The sequence below is a fragment of the Chinchilla lanigera genome, unplaced genomic scaffold (assembly GCF_000276665.1).
Source record: "Chinchilla lanigera isolate Chin_1 unplaced genomic scaffold, ChiLan1.0 scaffold00039, whole genome shotgun sequence".
NCBI lineage: Eukaryota > Metazoa > Chordata > Mammalia > Rodentia > Chinchillidae > Chinchilla > Chinchilla lanigera.
The window spans coordinates 7142668-7168174 of NW_004955440.1; the positions used below are offsets into that span (position 1 = coordinate 7142668).

General features: G+C 33.5%; 1 protein-coding gene across 1 annotated transcript in view; it reads right to left on the reverse strand.

Annotated features, from left to right (window-relative positions):
- Lrp1b (low density lipoprotein receptor-related protein 1B) overlaps positions 1–25507 on the reverse strand; it is a 1427040-nt gene that overhangs the window by 94141 nt on the left and 1307392 nt on the right. Inside the window, exons 76-79 of the mRNA XM_013517439.1 lie at positions 22957–23076; positions 20656–20897; positions 5525–5748; positions 4448–4554 (exon numbers count right to left, since the gene is read on the reverse strand). Of these exons, the coding sequence (XP_013372893.1) occupies positions 4448–4554; positions 5525–5748; positions 20656–20897; positions 22957–23076 (693 nt within the window). The remainder of the gene's footprint in view (positions 1–4447; positions 4555–5524; positions 5749–20655; positions 20898–22956; positions 23077–25507) is intronic.

A 25507-nucleotide genomic window follows, 5' to 3' on the forward strand; every position in this document is an offset into this window, starting at 1 on the left:
CAGGCAGGCGCTTTGCCGCTGAGCTAAATCCCCAGCCCCCGGCGCCTGACTTGTAATCCCAGCACCCAGGCAGATTGAGGCAGGGGGTAAGACTGTTAGAATCTCAAGACTCTGCTCAAAATATTTTAAAAATGCTAGGGATGTAGCTAACTGTGAAGGCTCTGGGTCAAAAAAAAAAAAAAAAAATTCATGCTGTGCTATCAAAACACCAAAAACACCAACATTGATTCTCCTTAACAAATGATAGCATTGTACACACAGGCAGAATTCTCCTCCTCCTTCCCATTTTCCTTAAACTCTAGGAACCACTATTTTACTTTCTTGTTTTTTTTAAATTTCTGCTGCTGGAAAAGGAAACTACATCCTCATTAGACAAATGCAATACCACTGAGCCGCATCTCCAACCCCTTTTATATGATTGTGAGGCAGGGTCTCAGTAGTGGAGGCCGGCCCCACACTTTCCATCTTCCTGGTTTGGCTTCTCACAGAGCTAGAGTTACAGGCAGGCGCCACACTGCATCGGAGACATCCCCTTCGACTTCTATGCAAATTCTTAAATCTCTTTGTCACTGACATCACTTCATACACTGTACTTTATAAATATGTGCACATATATTGTGTTGATAAAAGATATTTAAAATTTTATATCAATTATGAAGCAAGTGGCTTTGAGATAAAGTGACAGAATTTTACACATGATTTCTGGATTTCTTTTTTTAAGAAGAGAATTAAAATCGATACAGGATGAGAAGATGAATTGAACTAACAAAACATACTAAAGAAAATATTAAAATGTGGTTAAAAAGTACCAGTGTTAGAAAATGATGATGAACCATACATGACAAAGTTATTCAGTGTCTTGCACTGGCACATGATGCATTATTCTTATAATTTATTATTAGCCCTGACATACCTCACAAAATTCATTTTGGTTTCAATGTCTGATTTAAATGAGTCATTAAAATCGCGTGTTTTGAGGTAAACATTGTCATATTCATTTCACAAATAAGAAAACTGATGCTCTAGAGCATACTCGGGTTTTGCCATTTAAATTTGAACCTGTGTAAGTGGGAGGCCCTCTTCCCCCTGCCCCGGTGCCTTTCACCTGAGGCCCTGGGCGAGGCCGGCAGTGCAGAGCGCCCACCTTTTGAAACTCCTTTGGGCTGTGGGGACAGTAAATATCTAGTGTACCATTGCTTGATACACTTGGAGTCTTCATTCTTTCCTCTTGACTTTTCTAAAAATAAACACCTCACAAGATTCTACCTTTTAAATCTTATTGTGCCACCCCTCATCCATCTTAACAATTCAGTAATTAAAGACAGCGTCTGCTTTGGCTGCTAATTCTGACAAAGATTAGTAAGTGGCATTTAGTGACCCTTCAAAATTTTTTACAGAGGGAGAAGGAAAGAAAGAAGGAAGGAAAATAGAAAATATATGAGTGCTTTTAAATTATTGACCTCTTATCCCTCTAAGATACATTTTCCCTAGCTCTTCTATTCTCATAAGCACTCTTAATTTCCACTATGGCAACCCTATTTTGTTTCATGTATATATTTTCCCCTTTCTAGCTCTCTGACACTTTTCTATTACTCTTTTCTCTAATAAAGAACTATTAATGGCAATTACCTAGTTTTCTTTTCTGTGTCTACTCATTACATTAGACCAGTCTGCCAAAGGAATATTCCAGAAGATATATCCTATTCAAATCACCACTTGAGTCAAAACTGCACTGAACTTCATTACTAGCTAACAAGCGCAGTCTAATTACAAGGGTATTGAAGAGTCTCTATTTTGATCTCTTATTACCTTATACAACATGTCCCTTTCTAGGTAAGCACTCAGTGTTGACATCAGCAAATAAAACTCATGGCTCAGGGCATTGTCTTATTTTATAGATACAGCATTATGTTGTTTTTTATTGTTTTGGTGCTTGTTAATGATTAAAACAAAATCTGTAGATAAATAGGAGTTTCATTTTGAGGTCTCACAGCTAGCAAGTGATTCCTTGGGTTTCAAGTGCAGGTGTTAGTAACTCTAAAAACATCTTTATAAAAACATCCTCACATTGGATTAAACGTCTACCCTTCCAATGCTGGCCTTTCCTTCTAGCATGTGATCATGTGAAATTTTTAACAACATTTTTTCCCACAAGCTTTTTCTTTATTAGACATACTCTCTTACATTTGAACTCCAATGACATTATAAATCATGAACTAATTATCTCTTTTGGGAAAAACTGCACTTAGTTGTAATTGCTTTTTTTCCATTCTTAAATGCAGACTTCCTGAGAAATGGGATGGTACCAGGTGCATGTGGAAGTTACCTGCACTGCTGAGCAAAGTGGTGATCCATAGATGTTCAGTACAGGAGTCCTTCACAGGGTCCCCTGTAAGAGGTGCTGTGCACTATGGTGCCTGCCCAGACTCCTTTTATAGGCAGCACTGCCCATCCCCCCAATAGCTGCTTTAGCAGCTGCAGCTTCACACTTAATCTCCTTGTTCAGACAATTGTACTCCATTGATTGGAGCAGACTTGCTTGGGAAGTTACAGCCCAAAAGCCAATGAATCACTGATGGGGTGCATGAAAATAGACACTCTTGTCTGACATGTTATTTATGTTCTTAAGCAAATACCTGAAGCCTCAAGCCAGAACTGGATTTTGCATGAGACACAGTTTTGGTCAGCTCTTTCCTTTCTTTTTCCATGTTTTACACATTTTTCCTGAATAGCACTCTCTTCATAAATAAACTTTGCAAGAATTCTCACCTCAGGCGTCCTCCAGAATACCCTACTACAGCAAACTCTACAAACTGCTGCCAAAGCCTTCGTTTGAAAAGAAAATGTGGTATATATACTACGATTATGCAAAATGTTAAATCAGAACTTTTTTTTTTTTAACTAATCTTACAACTTTCTGCAAGGCTAAAATTAGCTAAAAGCTAAAAGTTAAAAAAATAAATGCAAAGTGCTTACAAAATGAAAATTGCATTTGATCAGATTATGCTGCTTACCTCCCTCGTACACTCCTGGGGCTTCCTTTCAAGGTAGACCAGAACCCGGTAATTATCAGAACCTGGTCACACTGCCACCTTCATACTGGCACTATCCTGAACTGCTTACATGCTCTGAGGCAAAGTAAGCTTCTTGCTGTTCTTGACACATTAAGCACATTCTTAACTGAGAATTTTTTATTCTGTCTCTATATAAAGCTCGTTCCTCAAGAATGTACAGAGCTGGCTACTTCTCTTTATTCAGGTCCCTCCTTAAGTATCATCTTTCTAGTGATCACTTCTTTGAGAATCATAACTGTAAGGTATCCCTAATAACTGTTCATCTCTAACAATGAATGCATTGTTACATAGTACTAATAACTGTGTGACATTATTTAAATGCATCATTTATCTTCTAGAAGATAAATTGTAGGAGTGTTTTGCTTGACAAGAATATGTTTCTTTAGTTCTGTATCTGGAACTATTTCTGGCATAAGATAGGTGTTTCATTTTTATTTGTCCCACCCATGAATAAAGACATGCTTATGCAAATGAAATAATTCCCAAAAGTTTCTCCTTCTCATGAAGAGTAAAAATAAATTTAGTCAAATAGCAAAATATAAGACATGTTAAAATTTAATGAGAATATATGCAAATAAAAATAAATTTGAACTGAAAAAGTTATTATAAAGCACAATATTAAATAATGCAGACTGTGTATATAGACAATGCTTCCATTCTCCTATCAAGGATGTAGGAAATGGGATGTGTGGCACAGGATTCCTGAGGCTCCTGGAATCTGCAGATGTTTTATTATTGAAAAAGTGCTACAGTTAGACCTTGCAAGATGGGAAAGATTCAGGAGGTGGAGAAACACAGGGCGGGCATTCTAGCTGGAGGAACTCTGAGGGAAATGACGTGGGAGAATAAAAACAGAGAATAATCGAGCTTTCAAGGAGCCCTGAGTTCAGAGTTTCTGGCTCAACAGCTTATGTAGCTTGCCTGGGAAGAAAACTGAAGCCAGAGTGAAGAGCTCAGAAGAAAAAGGAAAGGACTCACAAAACCTGTCTTTCACAGAAATTCTTTATATCTTGCAACCTCTTTGTCCATGTCCTCTTTCATCTTCTAGTATTATTACCTTCTATCCCAGTAACCTTAAAATGTATCTGTATAAGTATCTTAACACATTGCTATAAACCATCAAAATATTTATGCATGTGAAATCCTACTAATACTTGGAGAGTTTTCAGATAACACTCCTATAATGTAACTGGCAGATGACTTGACTTTCAAATTCAGAAAATACAACATGAAATGTCAATGAGGTTCATAAAATCATACTATAAATTATTTTATCCACTTGTAAAAATGATTGTATTGCCAAGGAATGTAGAATTGCTATGTGCTTAGCATCCTGCTCTATACTGTAGTTCATTGTCAGAAACATGACATACCTGTGGGTCTTTGTAAGTTCTTTTGTACTAAAATCCTTCGCAGAGTACCATCCATGGCAGCTTCCTCTATGTGGGAGTGATCCCCAATGACAGTCCAGTACATCATCCTGGAGAAAGGCGATCAAGGATGTTAGCTGAGGAACAGTGCAGGTATAACCATCTCTGCTCCCCAAAGCAGGGTCTCATGGCACCATGTGCAAAAGACTCTCTCTAGGGTCCCGTAATGCGCAAAGTACCGGACCCAGTTTACAAAAATAAGAAGATCCTAAAATGAGGCCTTGTGCATCAACATTTTAAAAAGTCTTACATAAAATCACTAAAATTTGGGAAGCATTGTTTAATAGGCTACACTGTAGATCCTTATTTGAAGTACAAAATTCAATTTTGAAAATCCCATTAAAACCTTGGAAGAAAAGTTTTTTCACTATTTGAGACCAACTTCTTGTTATAAAACAATATACATTTTATTATGGATTCTACAACTATATGCTTTTTAGATAAAGAATTAACTGTTAAAAAAAATCATTTTCTCATTTAAAAGATACCACATTCTGTAATTCTTGTAACTGAAGTTGCCTCTCTTACCTCAGGACCTAATGATTTTGTGGATGACTAAAAGCTTTATTTAATATTTCCCTATTCTGTTTTTGTCATTGCTTGTAGCGTTTTCTCTTTAAGCAATTTAAAGGAAATGTTTGTATTAAATTTTTATATTTATATATATGTCCTTATCTTTTACTATTACAAATAACCAAAGACATTAATGTACTACATTTAATGTTTAATATTAAGAAAATCCAATTATAGATTACCAGTAGTATTTACGTGTTTATCACATCAGTCTTTTTCTTTTCCAATTTATAAATATAAACATATGTAGAGGCACATACACTGAATGTATAATTCAACAACCTTTTGGGAAAGCAAATGAAATATTTTTGTACAGAATGCAAAATATAGGAATATTTACAAGACTTGTGACTTTATTAGATTTTGAACACATCTAATAAAATGACAAAGCACAATCTCTAAAATATTTTCATATGAAGGAATAAAAGTGCCAAGCCATGGACCTACCCTCTTTTCGGGTGAACTGCAATAGCATAGGGCTCTCCAGCCATGTTTGTTAGAAGACGGGTACAGTTAGAGCCGTTCAGCTGCCCCACATTGACGGAGTACCTCAGGTTTGCCCAGGGTGTGGTGTAGTAACTGAACCAGTGCATTCTGGAATGATCAGTCCAATAAATATTTCCAGCAACCCAGTCTACTGCGATGTCCCTGGGCCTTTTAAATTCAGGACACTAAAAGAAAAAATAGCACACAACAGTATTTTCAAAGAAAACAATGTAGTCTTCTGTATCCATGAGATTGTGGGGTAATCCTACTAAATTTGCTAAATAGTAACTGTTACAATGATTTCAAAAATATTGTTTATTCTTATTGCATATATATATTATGATCCTTAATTAGATAAATCATTAGAATTGTACCTATAGTGGCACCACTCTATCACTATCCCATTAGAACATTTCTGGAACCACAGGAGGTTCTCCTGTGACAGTTCCCAGTCAGTATTCCCCTGAGAATAACTATACTTCTCATATCTAGTCGCAGAGATTACTTAAATGCACCCATATAAATAGAGACTCACTTTTCTATTACTGACTCCCTGAGCACAATGTCATGTGTATGAAATCCATATTGTTGGGAAGGATATTATTGTATAAATATATGACCAATTTGTTTACTATTCTACTGATATTCATTTGCATTGTTTTCAGTTTTGGTCTATTAAACTAATGAATATCTTTGCTCGTGTCTTTCAGTGGGCAGGAATGCTAATTTCTTTTGAAGATTTGCCCAGGAATAGAATTGTTCACCCTTAAGTTACCTAGCTGGAACACATATTATCAGAGAAAAACATATTAGGGTTTATTGTTATGTGAGTTAGTTGTACCAATGTAGGCACATACAGATTGGTCCTCACACACAATTTGAATTATGAATTTAAAAATGCTACACAGAGAGCTACCATTTCATGTCTCCAGCTCTGTTGCAGTGCCTGTCCAATAGCATGAATTTTCTAACAAACGTTATATTTTACAGAATCATGAGATAAAGGTTAAATGATTCATTAGGAACAGATAGCAAAGAAAATGGCATATTTTTTCTGCCCTTCGATTAATTTGTTCACTTTCAGTATGAACTACTACTGTAATTTATTTGACATTGTCAGGTTTATTGTGCATAGCCAAATATGAGGGGAGATTTTCAGTGGCACTATATCAAATACAGAAACAATTATTTGAAGGATTACAATTAGACATGTAGTCGGTGAATGTGAACACCTGGGAATGAGGGAAGTTACGGTATTTTAAAAAGTGAGAGTTCCTTGTTCAAGTGAAAGGGACTGTATTAAGTAATCTGCTTGAATTAAGTGAGAAGAAACTGAATATCTTATAAAGAGCATGAAAGGTCAAAATAACAGGTTTGAAAAACAGCTATGTGATTACTGATTTCCAAGAGGAGAAATATGGCTCACACCAAAGACAACATTCACAGACCTTTATCACAACTGATTTAGAGCTGAAACCATAAAATTTTATGTTACTTTGTCAACTCTGACAATAAATGTTATCCAAGTACCTAGTAGATAGGTATCACAATCATCTGAATTAAATGCAAAGTACTCTGTAACACAAGGGGTTCTAGAAACATCCTATAAATAATATCTATGGATAGTAAGAGTATAAAGATTTGTCACAGATAAACCAGAAAATAATTTTAAATGTATCATTTAAATTAAATGTATCTTTTTCAGTTTGGGATCATTTAAAGGTAAATATATATCACCAAATATGTACATGTCTGTGTAAATCATAACTTTATAAACATGGAAGATGATTGTAAAATTGCCATTATAAGTTGTTTAGGGTCTGTTGTAGCATGTTTATCATTTTCTAATACCACTAGAACAAATCTTTAGCATGTTAAAAATTGTGATAACTTTAGCATCCAAATATCAGTTATTTAGCATGGCTATAGAAAATTAACTGTTTTCCCTTTATCAGATGTAAACATATTTGCCTGACTTTTTGCTCTTTCTTTCTTTTTTCCACTTATTTATCTGATTTTTAAAACTCCTAATGGTACCTCTGTCAAAATATGATATAGTTCATGCAAAATCCTAAGGTTTTAGAAGTGAGAACTGTCATCTTACTTCAGGCTAAAATTGGACTGATTATCTTTACAGTCTATGCATCTGGACCACTGACAATTAAGAATATCTATTCCTCACACTTCTAAGGCAGTCAGAAGTTTGATTTAGTGTTACATTTTATTTTGGTAAATGAGCTGGTGAGGATTCTACTAAAGGGAAATGCTATATGAGAACAAATAAAATGTAGGTCCCATTCCAGGTCTGAAGAACATGTGTTAGAGGAAAGGCAAAAAAAAATCTTACTTTCATGCTAAATAGATGAGACGTTGATGATTTGCAATGTCATTTAGATCTACATGTTTGTTTTCTGGTTTCTTGATCAAGGACAAAGGAATAATTACTGTCAGTCTAGTAGCAACTAAAGTCTTTGGAATATGAGATAAAATATAAGTTAAAGGACAGTCACACCCTATCATCATGATATCATCACTGAAGCGATGATTGTCCAGGAGCAAGATAATGCAGAGGCTAAATGTTCATCCTCAGTGACCCACCACACACTCAACACTCGCAGGTCCTTAAAATTAAAGAGAGAATTACAGAACAAAAACAAGAAGGAAAGAAAAGAAAGGGAGGAAAAGATGATGAAGAAGGTGTTAGGAAAGGGCAAGTATAGCCACAGAACACTGGAAAGAGCAAGATCTTAATCATACGGGACCTGTGGCCAGATAAAAAACTCATCCTTTGTAGTGAAATAAAATGAAGTAATTCCTATTGATGGCTCCTACTTGACCAGGATTGTGATTAGAGCCACCCCTACAAAAGAAACTCACTGAACTCATGCTGGTTGGAGAGTGAAGAGATGACATTGCTATTGAGTCTTCATATTCCAAACATAATTTATGGAGATGCACTAAATCAGTCAAATAAACCAAAATGGGAACATAGAAACATTAAACTGGGGTTCATGCCGTGGAGATGGAGAATAACATAGGAATCAAGAACAGGAAATTTTAATCACCCACTCTCAGAAAGACTGAAAACAAAACAAGCACACCAGACTGGAAAGAAATCAGGAATATAAAACTTTTATTGGATCCCTTGGCTAGCTCACAGGACAGCTAACCTGGTGAACTAGACGTGAAAATCAGGTATGTTGTGTTTAAGAGGCAGGAGGATCCTGTGGTTGCCCTGACAACAAATGACATTGTTCATATTGCTGCCCTAAGTAAAAGGTGCATTTAATGCTTGCTTTAAACAGATGGTTTCTTAAGCAATGAGCTCTCTAAATACACAGGAAGAAGTTTAGGGCTTAAGCGATTCTCCTTTGTTAAGATATATAAGTCAAATTAGTGAACATTTAAATCTTACAGAAAAGTTTTCAGCTCAATTATGGTATAACTGGGAAACAATATTTTAAATTATGAATTTTGTAAGGTATTGCTTTGGTAAAGGATCTGTCACAATTCAAGATTCACTCAACTAAAGATGAAAGTAATTGTTTTAAAATAGTAAAGAGGAATTATAAAAGTGTGGAGTTTGTGCATTTCAACTATGGAAATTCTGTTTTCTTGGTAACAAATTAGTATAGTTAGCAATATATTTTAAGAAAATATAGTCAACACAGGGTAGGTTGGAGTGCTAGAGCATATTATATTTGATTTTTGAAATTTTTTTGTATTGCTGTACATGTAAGAATTTTTTAAAAATTGGCTCATTGCACCAAAGGTAATGATTTCTTTATATAATTCTATGAAAATAAAGATGTATTCACTATCAAGAAAGTGTATGTGTGCTGTATTATTGTGGATCACATAAGATTAAATTCTTACAAACCAGAGTATGTAAATAAAAATCTGACCACAAAATTTCTAAATATTAGTAAATTGTATTGAATTAATAATGCTATAAAATATGTAGATATATATTCCAATTTAGTTATTCATATGTCAATGATGAAATTCAATGAAAATAAAGAAAAGCATGTATGTAATACAAGGATGTGTAAGAGGTGAAATTTCTGACCCTTTTACTGTGATTTACTTTGATGAAAATATTATTTGTCTGACAAATGTATAAGACTACAGTGGTCTATTTCAGGACTATGTCAACCTAGAACAAACTTCTATTAAGGGAAAAAGAATAACTAAAAATAAGTCTGAGTAAAAAGACCAAATTTATCTTTGAATTATGGATGTGATATTCAATCTTGTTACTTTCTTGTTTGCTTTGTTTTCTTTTTCTTTTTTAAGTTTTTTAGCATGTTCTTATTTTTAACTTATTTCAAACTTATTTCTCTCTCTTTTATTTAGTTATGTTTTTTTGGTACTGGGAATCAAACTCAGGACCTTGCACTTGCCAGGCAGGTGCTTATGCCACTGAGCTATATCCCCGGCCCTTCAAATATATTTCTTCTAGTTTACCCCAGCTCTTCATAAAAATAAGAATAAAGAAATGATAGCATGGAAACTAGAAAGCACACAAAATGTGTGTTTAGAAAAATTCCATTTAAGTTTTCCTCCTACTTCATTTACAAAATGTATTCCATGCAAAATAAAGACTGGATAAATCTGATATAGATTTAGGTTCTAAGCAGTATATTATGAGACACTTTAAAATATTATACATTCTAGATAAGTATGCAATTTATATAGATTTATATATGTCTTACACTAATTGTGAAGTTTTAGGTTTTAGTAAGTGAATAATTTGTTGGAGTCTATTTGAACATTTTTGATATTATCCCTCTAGGTGACTGAGCTGGAAATGAAGAAGTGAATGATCTTTTGAAAATTAAAATTCAGGGGCTGGGGATTTAGCTCAAGGGCACAGTGCCTGCCTGGCAAGCGCGAGGTCCTGAGTTCTATTCCCGATACCGGAAAAAAAACAACAAAAAAAAGAAAATTAAAATTCAAGCAGGCATAATATTTCAGAGAGAATTCAAAGTAACCTGAGAGCAGACACAACAAAATAATATCTAGAGGACTAAAGATATAAATAATTACACAGATTTTAACTTTTAAAATTAACACAACCTTTAAAAAATACAAATTTTAGTTCTTCTTGAAAATTAGGAATATAGATGTTAAACATATCAAAACTAGATCAACATTCCAGAATACCAGAGCTAACCATCTCCTGGTCCTCAATTTGAGTGCACTGGGTATATTGTTTTCCTCCGTTATTTGTGTATCTATTGCTTACGTGCAACCTGTTTCATTAATTTATCTTACTTATATGATTTATTCACATACATTTGGTATTTCATAAAGAGATGAAAGGATGTTGAGGTTAATGAATAAATCAGTATCTATCAGAAACGTGATTAAAGCAGCAATAGAAAATAGAAGAATCAAAGAAGCAAATGAAGGTGATGCGTCCCTACAACTATTTGGTGAGGCTTTTGTGGCTGAACATAGAAATTTCACTGTATATGGCAAGTGTTTGTTCATATACATAGAAACAAAGATTAATTTCTTTATATCAATATCTCTCATTCAACAGATTCATTCAGATTATAAATACATATGTATGCATATGTGTGTAGAGAAATTGCTGAGCTTTGAATATAATTTTTGCCAGTTTTATTATAATTAGGTTCCTAGTTCACTTTATGATTATCTAAACAATTAAAACCACCTGAAATAACAAAGTGGTCACATTATACATAGACTTTCTCTTGGACATAAACTGACATTCCCAGGATATTGATCATGCTTGAGCATGTCCCTCAGATGAAAATAGTTGGTTCAATGAAAATAATCATTCTGTTCTACAAACATGTACTAATAGCAATTTTTTAAAAATCATAGGGTCTTACTGAATGGATTCCAGAGAGAAGTTGGTGGAAGTTTAATCTAATTTCTCTGTGAGACAAAAGTGTAGGATAATAATTGTGATGAGATGGACATTGAGGATAAAAAGAATAAGTTGTAATGGCAAACTGAAGATCTAATCTGTCTAATAAGATGGCCCACCTAGGGAAGAAAAGACAAAAGTAGTTCCAGGAGCATTCCAATCATAGAAACATATTGCATTTGTACACATAAAATGCTTCACTTGCTCTTATGAGCTACTTTCTGCAAGAAGTTCTGAAAAAAGTGTACACTAAAGAATCTGTTGTTTGGTCCAATAACAGACAAGGCAAGAGCTCTGAGAAAACTGATTCATTATTGATACCCATTGCTACACTGTAGTAGAGCAATGAGTGATGTTTCAGAATTGAGGAAGCAATAGTCACACCTCAACATATTTAGTCATAAATTTTTCTTCTAATTGACTCTTCTCCTACAGCAGTGGGAACATGTTCAGTCATAATTCTTAAGTTCAGTTAAACTGTGAATGACGTTTTACATAGATTTCAGTCTTTCCAACTTTCCTCACAGCCTCGAATAAATTATTCACCATTACATCTTCTGTGCGAATTATGATAGTATCTAATTCATACGGAGTAAGAAAATATATCTCTTCTAATTTGATAGCTATATGAAATCCTATCAATTTTTGTCTTGTAAAATATATGATTCCTATAAATACAATTTTACTCAGTGTTTTTAATGGCGTAAGTGCTCTGACGTTGTTTAATTTAGGAACAGTTGTAAAACTCTTTATTTTCATTACATTAAAACTATACAATTAATTACATTTTGAGAAAAGAAAAATGTGTTCATTTTAGTAAAAAGTCCAAGTATTCACAGATTTTATTTTAATATCTCTAATTTCCCTGTATAATCTTTGTAATAACTTGATTCAGTTTGAGTAATTATATTTGCCAGCATTAATAAAACTGAAGGAAAACAAACATAAAGAATTATATTTGGTGTGTGCCCATTTACATAAAATTTTGTGTTGTATATATGTATGTTATTGTGTAGATATATTTTCAGACAGAAAAAGAGAGACAGGGAGGGAGGGGAGAGGAAGGAAGAGAGAGAGCAAGAGTGAAATAGAGAGAGAGAGAGAGAGAGAGGTGCACCAGCAACCAGAAGACAAGCTGCAGTCACAACCAGGTTTGAGGTGAGTATGGAGCTTAGCAGTAGAGTACTTGCTTAGCCTTCTTGAGGTTCTGGTGTCAATCACCAACACCTAAATTAAACAAGTGGATTTTAACACAGAAACACTGAAATACTGAAGTTGTAGAATAAGAAAAGTATGTTTCCATTAAGAATGTATTTTTATTATTTGAATACTTTTCAAACTGTCTGCCTTGTGGGTGTCAGGCGTTGTGTCTCAACTATGAGAAAGTAAGACAAGTTCAAAATAAAAGAAATGCCAATGGTGATGTTCTCTGACATGATTAAAGAAGAATTATGCTGAGTAAAGGAGGGAAGACAGAATACAAAGGTACTTATCATTTATAAAGTTAGAAGAAGCAAAGTAATTTAAAATAACAGAAAACCGCTATGTGGTTTCTCAGTGACAAGAGCAAGGTGGTCAAGACTCAATGTGCAGTTTACATAGGAGAAAAGTCGTGGGCTTTTCATTGTGTTGATGAACAAAACTTTTAAAACTGTAGTCATGTTGTGTACATTAAATATGCACCACTTATGATTTGAAAGCTGTAACTAAATCCAACTGTCAAATTCTGTTGACGGGACAGTATATAAATTTATAGGAAAATAACTGCGTGTTTACATGACAAATCGATTACCTACTTAGAATGCTGTGGATTTTGAAGAAAGACAATGTAAAGGACCACATTCAGTTTTTATGATGTATAACTGTATATGTTAATTTTTATGAGTCATATACTCAAATACAAGATGAGAAATTAAAAACACCATAAATATCACATTTTATATAATTTCCATATTATACAATAGATTGAATTAATATTTAGAGTTAATACACTATGACACATAAAATAAGGACTTCCAATTAATTTATGGTTTCTAGTATTTAAAAAAAATTGTTTACCGTATGTGGCCACTGTTCTATATATTAAGATGACAGTAATCATCAAAGCCACAAAAACATCTACCATCTTAGAATTTATAGCAAGTTGACATGGACCATAGACAAAAGAATAAAATAGGTGACCATATCACAGATTGACAATGATGAATGACATGATAATGAGAAAAACAGTGCAGATTACTAAGGATTCATTCCCAAAAGAAAGCGGGGTAAGTCTGTCATTTATTTCTCACTGTCACGTGGTCAGCTGATAATATTTGATCAAGACTTGGAGGGGAGAGGAATGCGGCATGGAGGATATGTAGACAGTGTACATTAAGGCAAAAAGAACATTTTAGGCAAGACCTTAGCAGGTAATGAGGGTTGTATACATAGCACAACTTCCACCTGGAAAAGGAAGCAGAGGGGAAAGAAATGAGTGATGAGGAAGATACAGGAGAACAGGTCATACACGGCCTTGAAAGACACTGTGAAGCTCTTGCCTTCTGCACTGGGAAATCACACTGGGTTTTGTCTTACAGAAGTCGGATGTGGTAATATTTATGATTCAGAAGGAGCAATACAGCAGCAATACAGGCTGCTGTATTGTAAGTGAGAAGGAAAGGAAGAAGATTGGTTAGGAGGCTATCGTGCTAATCCAGAAGCAAAATGATAGTGAATCAAAACTAGGTGGTTTATAAGATTTCATCTCCTACTTTCTATGATTCTCCGTTCTCTTTCTTTTAATGCATTGGCCACTCCTTTCCAGGATTTTAATTTCACAAGGTGTCCAATTCCTGCATGTACTTTGAAGGTCTATTTAATAGGATTATCAGAGTCTTAAGTTTTGATGGGAAGAGGAATCAAAAGTGACCCTAAAAGTAGTACTTTAAGTCTGGGGAAAACCACTAAGTGAGATTGAGGAAACAGACTTGGCGAACCAAAGGACTTTATGTGGGGAAAAGCTACTTTGGTGGGATTTTTGACATCCAAAATGAAAAATGAGGAAGCAGAGGCTGATATCACTTTGGGAATTGTGAAATGTGGGCACATTAAATTATGAAAGTACATGAATTCACCAAGACATTTAGGAAAGAAAGAGATTCAAAGATCTGACCCTGTAGAAACTTTAATTTTGAGTGGGAAAGAAAGCAAAGGAGCTAGCAAAAGGAAATGCAGAAGCTCAGACAATAACAAAAGATACTCATTTACCAGCAAAAGAATAACTATACTCTCCATAGAACCCTTTCATTTTTAGGTTTATTATCATGTAAAATAATATAACAAAAGGATTGATATAAACCTTGACTGAAGTGATATTACTATGTGGAGGAAGGTGTCTCAACTCTGACGATAATAACATTTTGGTCAAGATAAAACCTTTTTGTGCCAAACTCTTCTCTACATCGTAGACATTTAAATCGCATCTTTGGCCCTACTCACTTCATGCCAACAGTACTCCTAGTTTTAGCCATGAAAACTACCTGAAGACATGTGCAAATGTCCCTTGGATAGCAGATTTTTCCTTGTTAAGAAAACTGCTATAGAAGCAAGCATTCTCCGATATCTGCTCTCTCCTTGTACCCTAAGCTTCTGTCAAGGCTCTAAATTAATTTCTTGTCAACAAATTTAGTAGACAAGTCTTTGTGCTCATTTATTTGATCTCTGAGCACTATACTAGACACATGAACCCATTGTTTAAGGTATTCTCCTCCCATTTCCTGTGCCTATATTCTCTTGCCTTCCCTTAGTGCATTGCCTATTCCTTGCAATTTTGTAATTTCATTTTAGAGTTTGGCCGTAGCCCTTCATTACTTTCTCTCTACTTTCTCACTGCGAATGTGATCTGACTTCATGGATTTAGGTAGCTTTTTTTTCTATTCTTAAATGTATATCTGTTGACAAATGTAAGATCTAGCCTTGGGTACAACATTGATTACTTGATATCTCACACTCTCATGTGGTCTCTTCACATCTGACAGTCATTTCCCACAAAATAAAACAAAAGCTACAATTCACCATCATCAATATCCTTCAAGTTATGTAACCTAGAAATCTAGCTGCCTATAATCTTTCCATTCTCATTTCCACATTCAGTGTATTTCCAAGCCTAAAAATGTCTTTCAACCTTCTACCCACTGCATTCCTTCTTTGAGACTAGAGTAGTCCAGCTTTCACCTTGTCTAAATTAGAGTACAGCAGCTTAGAAGGTAGTCTTCCTACTCTAATCCTTCCTTTTATAAAAACCATTATCTCTCAGAAGTAGAATTTTTGCCTTAGGTATGGGTAAGATGGTACTATTTCCTTCTCATACTTGGGGCCTTAGTTCTTATCTGTCCACAGATAGGCTTTCACTTATCATCTAATTCGAGAAAACCTATGGCATCTATACTTTTTTCTTAACACATTGCTTTCTCCAGCACACTTTGCAAAACTGGAAATTTTTGTATATGTTCATTGATGAATTTATTTAACTTTCACTTTCTCCCCAGAGCAGAAACTTCTTGCAAGGAAAATTCTTTTTTTTCCTAATATTACTGTACTCTGAAAATCTCAAACCAAAACTGCCATGAAGAAGTTTTTAATAAGCCTTTAGGTGCAAGTGAATAAATCTTGAGTGATTCATCTTTAAATGGTAAGCAATTTGATAAATAAGTTACTCATTATTATTAATTATAGACACATGTTTTATATAGTCTGACTATTTAAAAACATTTGGAGTATTAACCATAAATGTTATAGAACCACTGGACTTTAAGTTAGAGTGTATTGCTAAGTACCTGTCTTTTGCAATTAGCAGTAGTAAAGATACAAAATGGCAATAATGTTATTACCTGATAGTTTTAGATTTTTTTAAAGTAATCATATTAAATAACTATAGACACTCACTGGCTTGCTGAGCTGAGATGGTTTTAAAAGCATCCTTTTAAGTAAGTATACACATTGCTATATTGCAATATATCAATCTATATTGATATAATGGCTATGAGAAATTTATAACAATAAAAATTAGAAAAGGAATAAATAAACCAATTTTTGTCAGTAACCAACATTCTAAAACAAGACTTTAGTGTATTTGTTAAAACTAACTGTTATGGTTTGTGTCTTTGTGTGTCCCCCCAAAGCCTCATGTGGTCATGGGGCAGGCTTTTAGAATTTGATTGATTATGGGTGTGAGAGCTACATCTGCCCTGGGGTGGAAGTTTGCATATGTAAGGGAGAGGAAGAGGCTGCTTGTGGCCATTCCTCCCTTTTTGTGTTTGTTGTTTCGGCTGTTTTCTGCCGCCATGAGCTGTAGCCCTCTGCCATGTGCCACTCTGCCTTGTAACCTGCCAAGTACGGACTGAAACCTCCACAAACTGTAAGCAAAATAAACCTTTCCTTCCTTAATTTTGGGCATCAGGTATTTTGTCCCAGCAATGAGAGAAAAGTAACCAAGACACTAACATACACAAAACACTTGTGCATGCTTCTATGTATGTCTACTATTGAGAGACTGTAGGTTGAATACAGGGTTTATAACTCATGTTTAACTTAAACAGTAAAACATGTTAAAGATAATGTAGTAGGGTATTTTGTTTAAAGTTTTCCAGGGAAAAACTGCCCAATCAACTTTTTGAGGAAAATATATGATTATTAGTGAATAAAATTATAAATATTGAACATTATCTTTTGCATTAAAGATAGCATATCAACAATTTTATTCATGTCCAAAAGTCAAATATGTCAGATGATCCTGACCATTTATTTTGCTTAGGAGTATGAAGCTCTTTTCTTGGAAGTATGTAATCTGTTATTTCATAGTTTCATAAAGTTTTTTCAAACACTGATCTACATTATGCTACTTTCCATCATGTATTTTATGTACAGTAGTTTTCATGCTAGAAATGCTGAACTGCCAGAAAGTATGTATAATTGTTGCATAATGCTGCTATATTCTGTCTCATTACTAAAATGTAAATTAAGAAATCTCATTATGCTTCACATATAGATTGGATCATGTCAGTCTCTTCAATTTAAAATTATCTTATTTTCTTAAAGAAAAAAATCCATTCTTTTTGTGTAGCCCAAGGGTTTACATAATCATAAGCATTTCCATCTATACATAACTTAGTATTCATTTGAATTTTAAATTTGTAATCATAATTAGTATTCCAACCATTTTTACAAACTATGTACAATATTCCCTTCACAATCTAAAACAAAATAGTATTAAAAATCACCACTTTTGGAATGGATTTTAGTTAACATTTAGTTTTATGGGTCTTCTGATTTCTAACAGAACATGTTTCCTGGGCTTTATAGGGATGGAAATAAGCCAATACTTTCCATATCTATGAACATGATTTCTGGACGTCCTGCTATGACATGTACAACTTCTTCCATTTACTTCATTGATAATGGGGATGAGGTAAGGTATACATAATTTGATTTGTGTATTTTTCTCTCCTTTCTCTACTGATTCTGAGACATAAATCAGCATGCTAAAATCAGCTTAGGGAAAATTCTTTTATTTGGTTTTCTCCAAGGAATGTGGAAGTCTTAGTCAGTATAATTCAGAATCTGTATTAAAATTTAGGAGATGAAATAGATGACACACTTATTAAACCAACAGACGGTCAACTGGTGACCAGTAAAAGAGCAAATACTTTATATGGCCGAGTAGTTAATAAGGGTAGAACATCAATACCTTATATACAAGATAGACTTCCAGGCAATAATAGGATAGACATTTACTATCTTTACACTGGTGCACATCTTTGGAAAATACGTGTTCTTTTAATCCTGGAAGGGATTTTACAACTTGGCTGATCATAATATTATAGTTGTTTTTCAAATGAGTAATTTGAGACTCAGAGATGCACCATATTTCTCAGGCAAATTGCTCCAGAACTCAATTGCTCATTGAATTAAGTTAGTAAAAATAGATTTATTCCATTTTTCTGTATTGGGACACAAGGATAACAAAAATGCTTTGGAAATAACGCTAAATAGTTGTCTTCATCAATGTTCTCTTCACTCTTATTTTTTAATAATGCAAATTAGAATTTAACTTCAAGTGTAAAACTCATGGCTTCGGTTTTCCCATGTTTTAATCGTGACATTTATTCATTTCAGATGGGCTTCTCAGTAGAAAATATATTCCTATAGTTACCAACAATTCCTTCTAGTGGATGCTATTAATAATGATAGGTCTAAGAATTTTGAATAGCAAAGGCAATAAAGTCTAGGATAGATAACATAATGCATGTCTTCATTACCATTTATGGAACAAAGGAACTTTTGTATCTTATTTGAAAAAGGCTGATCAAAACTTTTACAGATGTTCATGAAAGATTTCATAACACATTTATAACATTATGTAGAAATATATAAATGAAAATATGACATACACATAAAATACATGTATAGTATGTATGTGTTTGTAAGATTAAAAATTTATTAAATATGGAATGAATCTGTCCACTAGTCTAAATAAATTCTGTTCAAAGAAGCTTGTTATATATCAATCTCCCAAAGTGCAAAACTAAATGAAATCAAATAATTTTCACTGAGACTTACATCCAAAGTAATTAAAGTTGTGAATACTTTTAGCAGTTATAAAGCTCAGATATGAGTTGTAAATATTTAATGTGATTATATACATTGTAATAGAACATTTCATCAATTGTCATCAATATAATTAATATCATCAGTAGAATCATTACATTGTTAATGCAAAAAGATTTATAAACTACATTTGCCAGAAAACGTTGGACAATTACATACATTATATGTAATTAATCTATGTTTATGAAATCACTATATATATATATATATATATATATACACTTATGCTTTTTACAAACCCTGATCAATACCTTATGCAATAATACAGGGAATTTAAGAGGAGAATAAGGAATGGAAACAAAATTCAAACCCAAATAATGTAACCCTGCAGTCCATACCCTTTATTTCATCATTGACACAAACAAAATTTTGTCATAGAAGGGATGCTTTCTACAGTAGAATTCCATATGAAGACAAAGTTTAGGTGGCTAGAGCCCTAACCAGTCTTTAGCTTTGCAAGGAGGATTATTTGCAAAAGAAAGAGGAAAGAGTGTTGTGCTAAATTTGTTGGTCTGTCCTAAAACTGTTCTGGATAGAAATAAAACCATTGCATAATGCTGTGTGGGGAAGAGGAGAATTTGAAGAAATAGCTTAGATATACGTGAATTTTTACTGCTAATTTAGTCTAAACCTGAATTCAAAATTAAATATTGCTTCTTTTAAATATGGCTCATTACTATCCACTACTGAAAATATTAAAATATCCTTCAGAATGCATTAAGTGGTATTCATGTAGTTTAAACCTTTACGGTAAATGTCAGTGCAAAAAGCATTGAGGACCTCTAGATGGATACATGGCTCTTAAAATATAAAACTTCAAATTACACACTGCGGTGAGAGTACTTGACTTTTCAGTTATATCAGGATAGCATAAGTTCCTTAAACACAAGTATTTATTTGTCATTTTCCTGCCAAGTTACTTCAAAATATCAAATATCCAATAACTCAACATGCCTCAAAATAAAAGGGATAGTATATAACCACAAATCTAAACAAATATTCCAGTTTATCTTTCTCAAAATGAATAACCATAGTGATCAACATGTCCCTCATATATCAGTAGGCAGTACTGCTGCTTCGGATGTTTCCCGCAGTGTACTTAAATAAGGAATTAGAAAAATAGTTACAGTCTAACTGATCACTTCCCTTAGAAGTATATTTCTGATATTGTTAAAATTGCAATAGTTTTCTCTGCCTTACACTGTTTTTAAGGCCAAAAATACAGTGACTTTTACCTTTTCAATTTATGAGGAGAAAAGGTTATGTTTGTAATATATTGTGAAGGATAATGAAATATAAAATATTCAAGAAATGTTGGTTACCATTCATGACCATGACTAATGCAAATGCTTAAAAAATTCATGCATTTAAATTATGCACTTCTATAAGAATAAATTAGAAGAGAAATGTTTTATTTCTATATAGAGGGGTATTGAGAGAAATAGATATCATGATTGCTATCAACAGACTTTTACAAAAAAAGAAAAAAGAAATGAGAATGTGGGGAGGTACAGCCTTCAAATATTCAGTCTCATTTACTTACAATCAAGCCACTCTTCGTTTCCCTTTTTTCTCTATCATGGATCATTTTGTAGAAAATGCCTCCTGGATTAAACTGAGTACTCCAAATAATCATATCTCTTTGATAATATACATCCATCCCTGTTATCCTTGAATTATGTTCAATATGAGAAATTTGTTGATGATCGCCACTGTAGTTGAATGGATATATAAAACCCAGGATATCAGTGTCATTAGCAATGTAGAGAACTTGATCTTCAGAGCCTGGAGATTATTACAATAAAATACAAAAATAAAGTAAATTTCAGCTAAAATAAAAGCCACGGTTATACTTTTTAGTTATCTTGAGTTGTTATTATTAATACAGTTCCTTAAAATTCAACAAAATGTCTGTTTTAGTCTTCTTGATTCTTTATACTCAGTTTTTAACATTTATAATTATGTGGGTGCTTCTGGTGCAAAGTTTTCTTGTTTGGTACACGGGACTTGAATTTAGGACCTCCAGCTTGCCAGGCAGGTGCTTGGGCCCCTGAGCTATATCCCCAGCCCCAACAAAGCTTTATTTATGGCTAGAAATTTGATATTTTTTTAAAGAGAAAAAAAAAATAACAAAAAGACCCACATGTGTAAACATCGGTATTTTTTAAAAGATGTACTTTTTATAAATGGGGGTTACTATTTAAGGCAAAATAAACTATGTTGCAATATTTTAGTCATCAGGAGGCAGGCCTTGCACTGTGCATTCCTAAAGCCTCAAACGTTTCTGAGCATTTGATCATGCTTGAGTGAACATTATTTTGGCTAAAAAATGAAAAAGGCAATAAAGACTTTTATTCTTCTAATTTATTTTAGTATAATTTTTAACTTTATTACTTGAGAATTTACATATTTGCAAATTCTCTAGAATCCTGCTAAGTATAACATTCTAAAGTTGTGACAACTAAAATATACTGCTAACATCATTTTAACACTAAAAAGTGAAACACTAAAATAAAAAACCATTAAAAATTAATGTGAGCTCAAAGAGAAATTCAATTGCAAATCTAATTTCTGTAAATGAATAAATATAAAATATACTGAGGCACAGTTCAGATCTATAGTTTTCTTGTCTCTTGTTTCATGAATATTTATGATGTGTGAGATGTTATGCTAAGGTCTCCCTAATTTATCCATACATCCTTGAACAAATATAAAAATGTATATTAGTGTACCTATTGTACAGACTGGCAACTGAGGCTCAGAGAATTTAATGACTTTTGTCCACACAGTCTGAGAAAAATCAATGCTAGAGTTCAAATTTCCACACCTCTGCCGCTACTATTCACAATTACTCCACTATATTGTGCTGCTTTTCTTATGTAAGAATGATCTTATTGACAACATCCACTCATGCTGTAAATTTACTTCTTCCGGTTACAACATACATAGGTATTTTATACTAAAATGTTCATATATAAATATGCAGTATATAAAACATGATGTATTTATATGTAATAATATAATCATTAGTAGTAATAATAAATATATATGATATATTTTATATAGTCTATGTCTATATTTTAAAATATTAACATTCACGTGCTCAAAAGACTAATATCCATACTTGTTATTTAATTTTTCAAAAAAATTACACTACTGAATAGAAGAAGTATGAATTTCCAAGTAAGATCTATTCTAAAAGTTTTAAAGTACTTATGAAAATTATATTCTCCCTACAATCCTAACCTTTAGCCTTTTATTTTTATCCTAGAAGAGCAATAACTTCTCATATACTTTGAAAGTAGACCATAAAGATCCTTTATATTTTCACTATAACAATAACATTTAAACTTTTACTTCTTCTTACAAAATGTGTGCAACATAAAGTGATTTGAACCCTAGCTGAATATTTCACAGTCATGTCTATCACCACATAGAGCCAAATTATGGAAGAATGACGATTTGTCAAAGTTCAGATGCAAAGGAAAAATTAGTTTCAGGGTTCTGCACCACACAGGGGGCTGAGTACTGGTTATAATATTTTACTGTGTGTTTTATAAGTAAATAAGGGTTATGACTTGGGAGTATATCAAATCAAAGAAATAGTGTTGAAGAATGTGAAAATGTATTGTGCATTTATACATATATATATATGTATATTTTGTGTCAATACTTCTTAAAAAAGAATACTAACCCATTAGCCAAATTAATTAGCAAGAAAAATACATTTGTTTTATATAATCAGGAATGAAGCTATCACTGAAAGGCACTAGGAAACATCTTCTCCCCAAAAGATATTTATAATAAAATTATAATTCCATTTCTAATAGTGATTATAACTTACCTTTTGCTATGCAGGTGTTATTCCGAGCTTGAAAATTCTGGTCACATACACATTTATATGATCCCTCTATGTTCACGCATTGCTGGGAACACGTGCCAAACACCAAGCACTCGTTGAGGTCTAAATACAAAAATTTTAACAGCATTATGACAGTCCCAATTTCACCCTTGCATTCTTTCCGTGCTTCAAAACAATCCAAGGTATCTATCATCCTATAACTTTCTATTTCTCTTTTTATTGTCCTTTCATATCTTAAGATTGTAAATTCTTGCTAAAGTTTTAGGCCATCGTTATGGTTTTCACAGTAGCTTTTTAAATATTATTTGTTGGTTATTAACTGACTTAAAATCATACAAGAGCCATATTCAGCCACTCAGACACTTCTCAAGATTTCCTTGTAAGCCTGTTTGCCACTGCCTGCCTGCACACCTGCCTATTTAAATATCTACCAATTAGCGTCTGGTAGTCCTTCGCTTTGGCCTGTCTATGTACATGTCTACAGACAGAATTTCTCCTTTCTTGGGAACAACCAGAAGTGAAGCCTTTCTTGGTTTTCCCCTATGTATAGCAGTGATGATCCATTCTTTAGCTTCTTTTATTCTTCTGGAGTCACTTTCTATTAGCATTGCTCATACTATGTTTCCAAAAGGTGCTTATACATTCATATCCCCTACTTGTCTGTCAGGATCTTGAGTATAAAGTTAGGATGCATCAACTTTTATTGCTATTTTTTGTACAATGAATGGCACAGAATGAAGGTATGGATGTACCTGTAACACTTCTGGGTTCATATACATGCAGTAGCTGTGTAAGGAGGACTGAATTGAAGACATATGAATTAAGCAAACAAGCTAAAAAACCTGAACGCCTATATATAACAATATCTAGATTACAGCATTAAATGAATAAGGCACAGGTAATGTCTGTAGCTTGGCACAGGTTTCTAATTTTAGGGACTTAATTAGAACCAAGATTAAAATTGCATTATTCACAGGAATTATCTATTTTCTGATTTCCTTATCTATTTTTACTTTCATACAGCACACTTCTTCTATCATTTATAGTTGTCCAAAATATGTAACAAATCTGTGAGATAAAATTTTGCCTGAAATTTGAAAATTTAAAGATCGCATTAGTAAACTAACTTCTGTTTATTATTCAACAGTCCTCAAGCTTTTTGGTACCAGGGACGGATTTCCTGAAAGACAATTTTTCTACCTGATAGGGCTAGAGCAGCAGGGAGGGTGGGTGGGTTCGTTAGATGGATTCTTACAAGGATCACACAACCTAGATCCCTCTTTTGCATGATTCTCAGTCCGGCTGGTGCTTATGAGAATCCAGTGCTCCTGCTGATACGAACAGAGGTGAGCTTAGGCGATAATGTGCGGGATAGGGAGCAGTTGTGAATTCAGGTGACGCTGGTACCTTGCCTGACACTCATTTTCCGCTAGTTTCCAGTTACTACCAAGCCATAGACCTGTACCATACAGACTGCGAGTTGGAGACCTCCGTTCTGAGGGATCCGTGAGAGAGATAAAGGACCTTCGTAGCGACAGATTAAATGACATACTGAGACTTTCTGATTCTGCTTTTTCTGCTATAGTACCTTACCCAAGGAGGATTTAACATTTTAATAACTCATTTCTATGTTTGATTAAAAAAAGGATAAACAGGAAAAGCAAAATGCATTTACTTTAATGAAGATTGTTCAGAAATTAAGTAAAATGTTTCTTATCAACACAACTGTCAAATTGCAAGAAGTATTTTTGGTTTATCTAATATCTGTAAATTTGAACAGGGAGATAATTGTTACTGTGCTTTCTTTTTGTCATAGATTTACACTTTAAAAATTTGCATAACGTGATAAAATCTCAGCTACCTGGCATTACTCCAAAAAGGACAAAAACATTTTTCCCCTCATTAGTATAATGAGCTCTGAATTGTGAGATTTTTGAAAAGGATATAGGAATCCCACACCTGCCCAGTGTCCAGAACACTGACTGGCCTTTGCCACAATGAATCTTACCCTATTACTGTCATTTCCTTTGTTTTTTATTCCCTTTACTTATTTCCACTGAAGTGTTTTTCACCAAATTCCAATTTCTTGGTTTTTTTCTCTTTTTTATGAATTAGATTGTAAAGAATAATGACAAATTTAAGTTCTTTACATTACAAAATGTAGCTACAGGAGCTTCTTTCTTTATTAGTAAAACTTTATCATAGATGCAAATTTCATTAGATTTCAGAACTTACTCTTTTGTGAAACAAAATTATATAAAGAGTACATTTACAGCAGTTAAAACTAAAAGTATAGCTTGCAGGTTAGATTTGCCATGAGTGTAATTAAAGGTAAAGAAAAATACTGAGAATACAATTCCTAAATTTAGTAAGTACATATGGTATGGGAAACAGGGCCTGGTATTCACAAACAACTCTTTGAAGATCAATGCTATTGCAATTAAAATACTGAAGAAAAATAGAGAGAGAGAAAGAGAGAGAGAGAGAGAGAGAGAGAGAGACTGCACATGCCTGTGCGTGGGGGGGGGTGTCT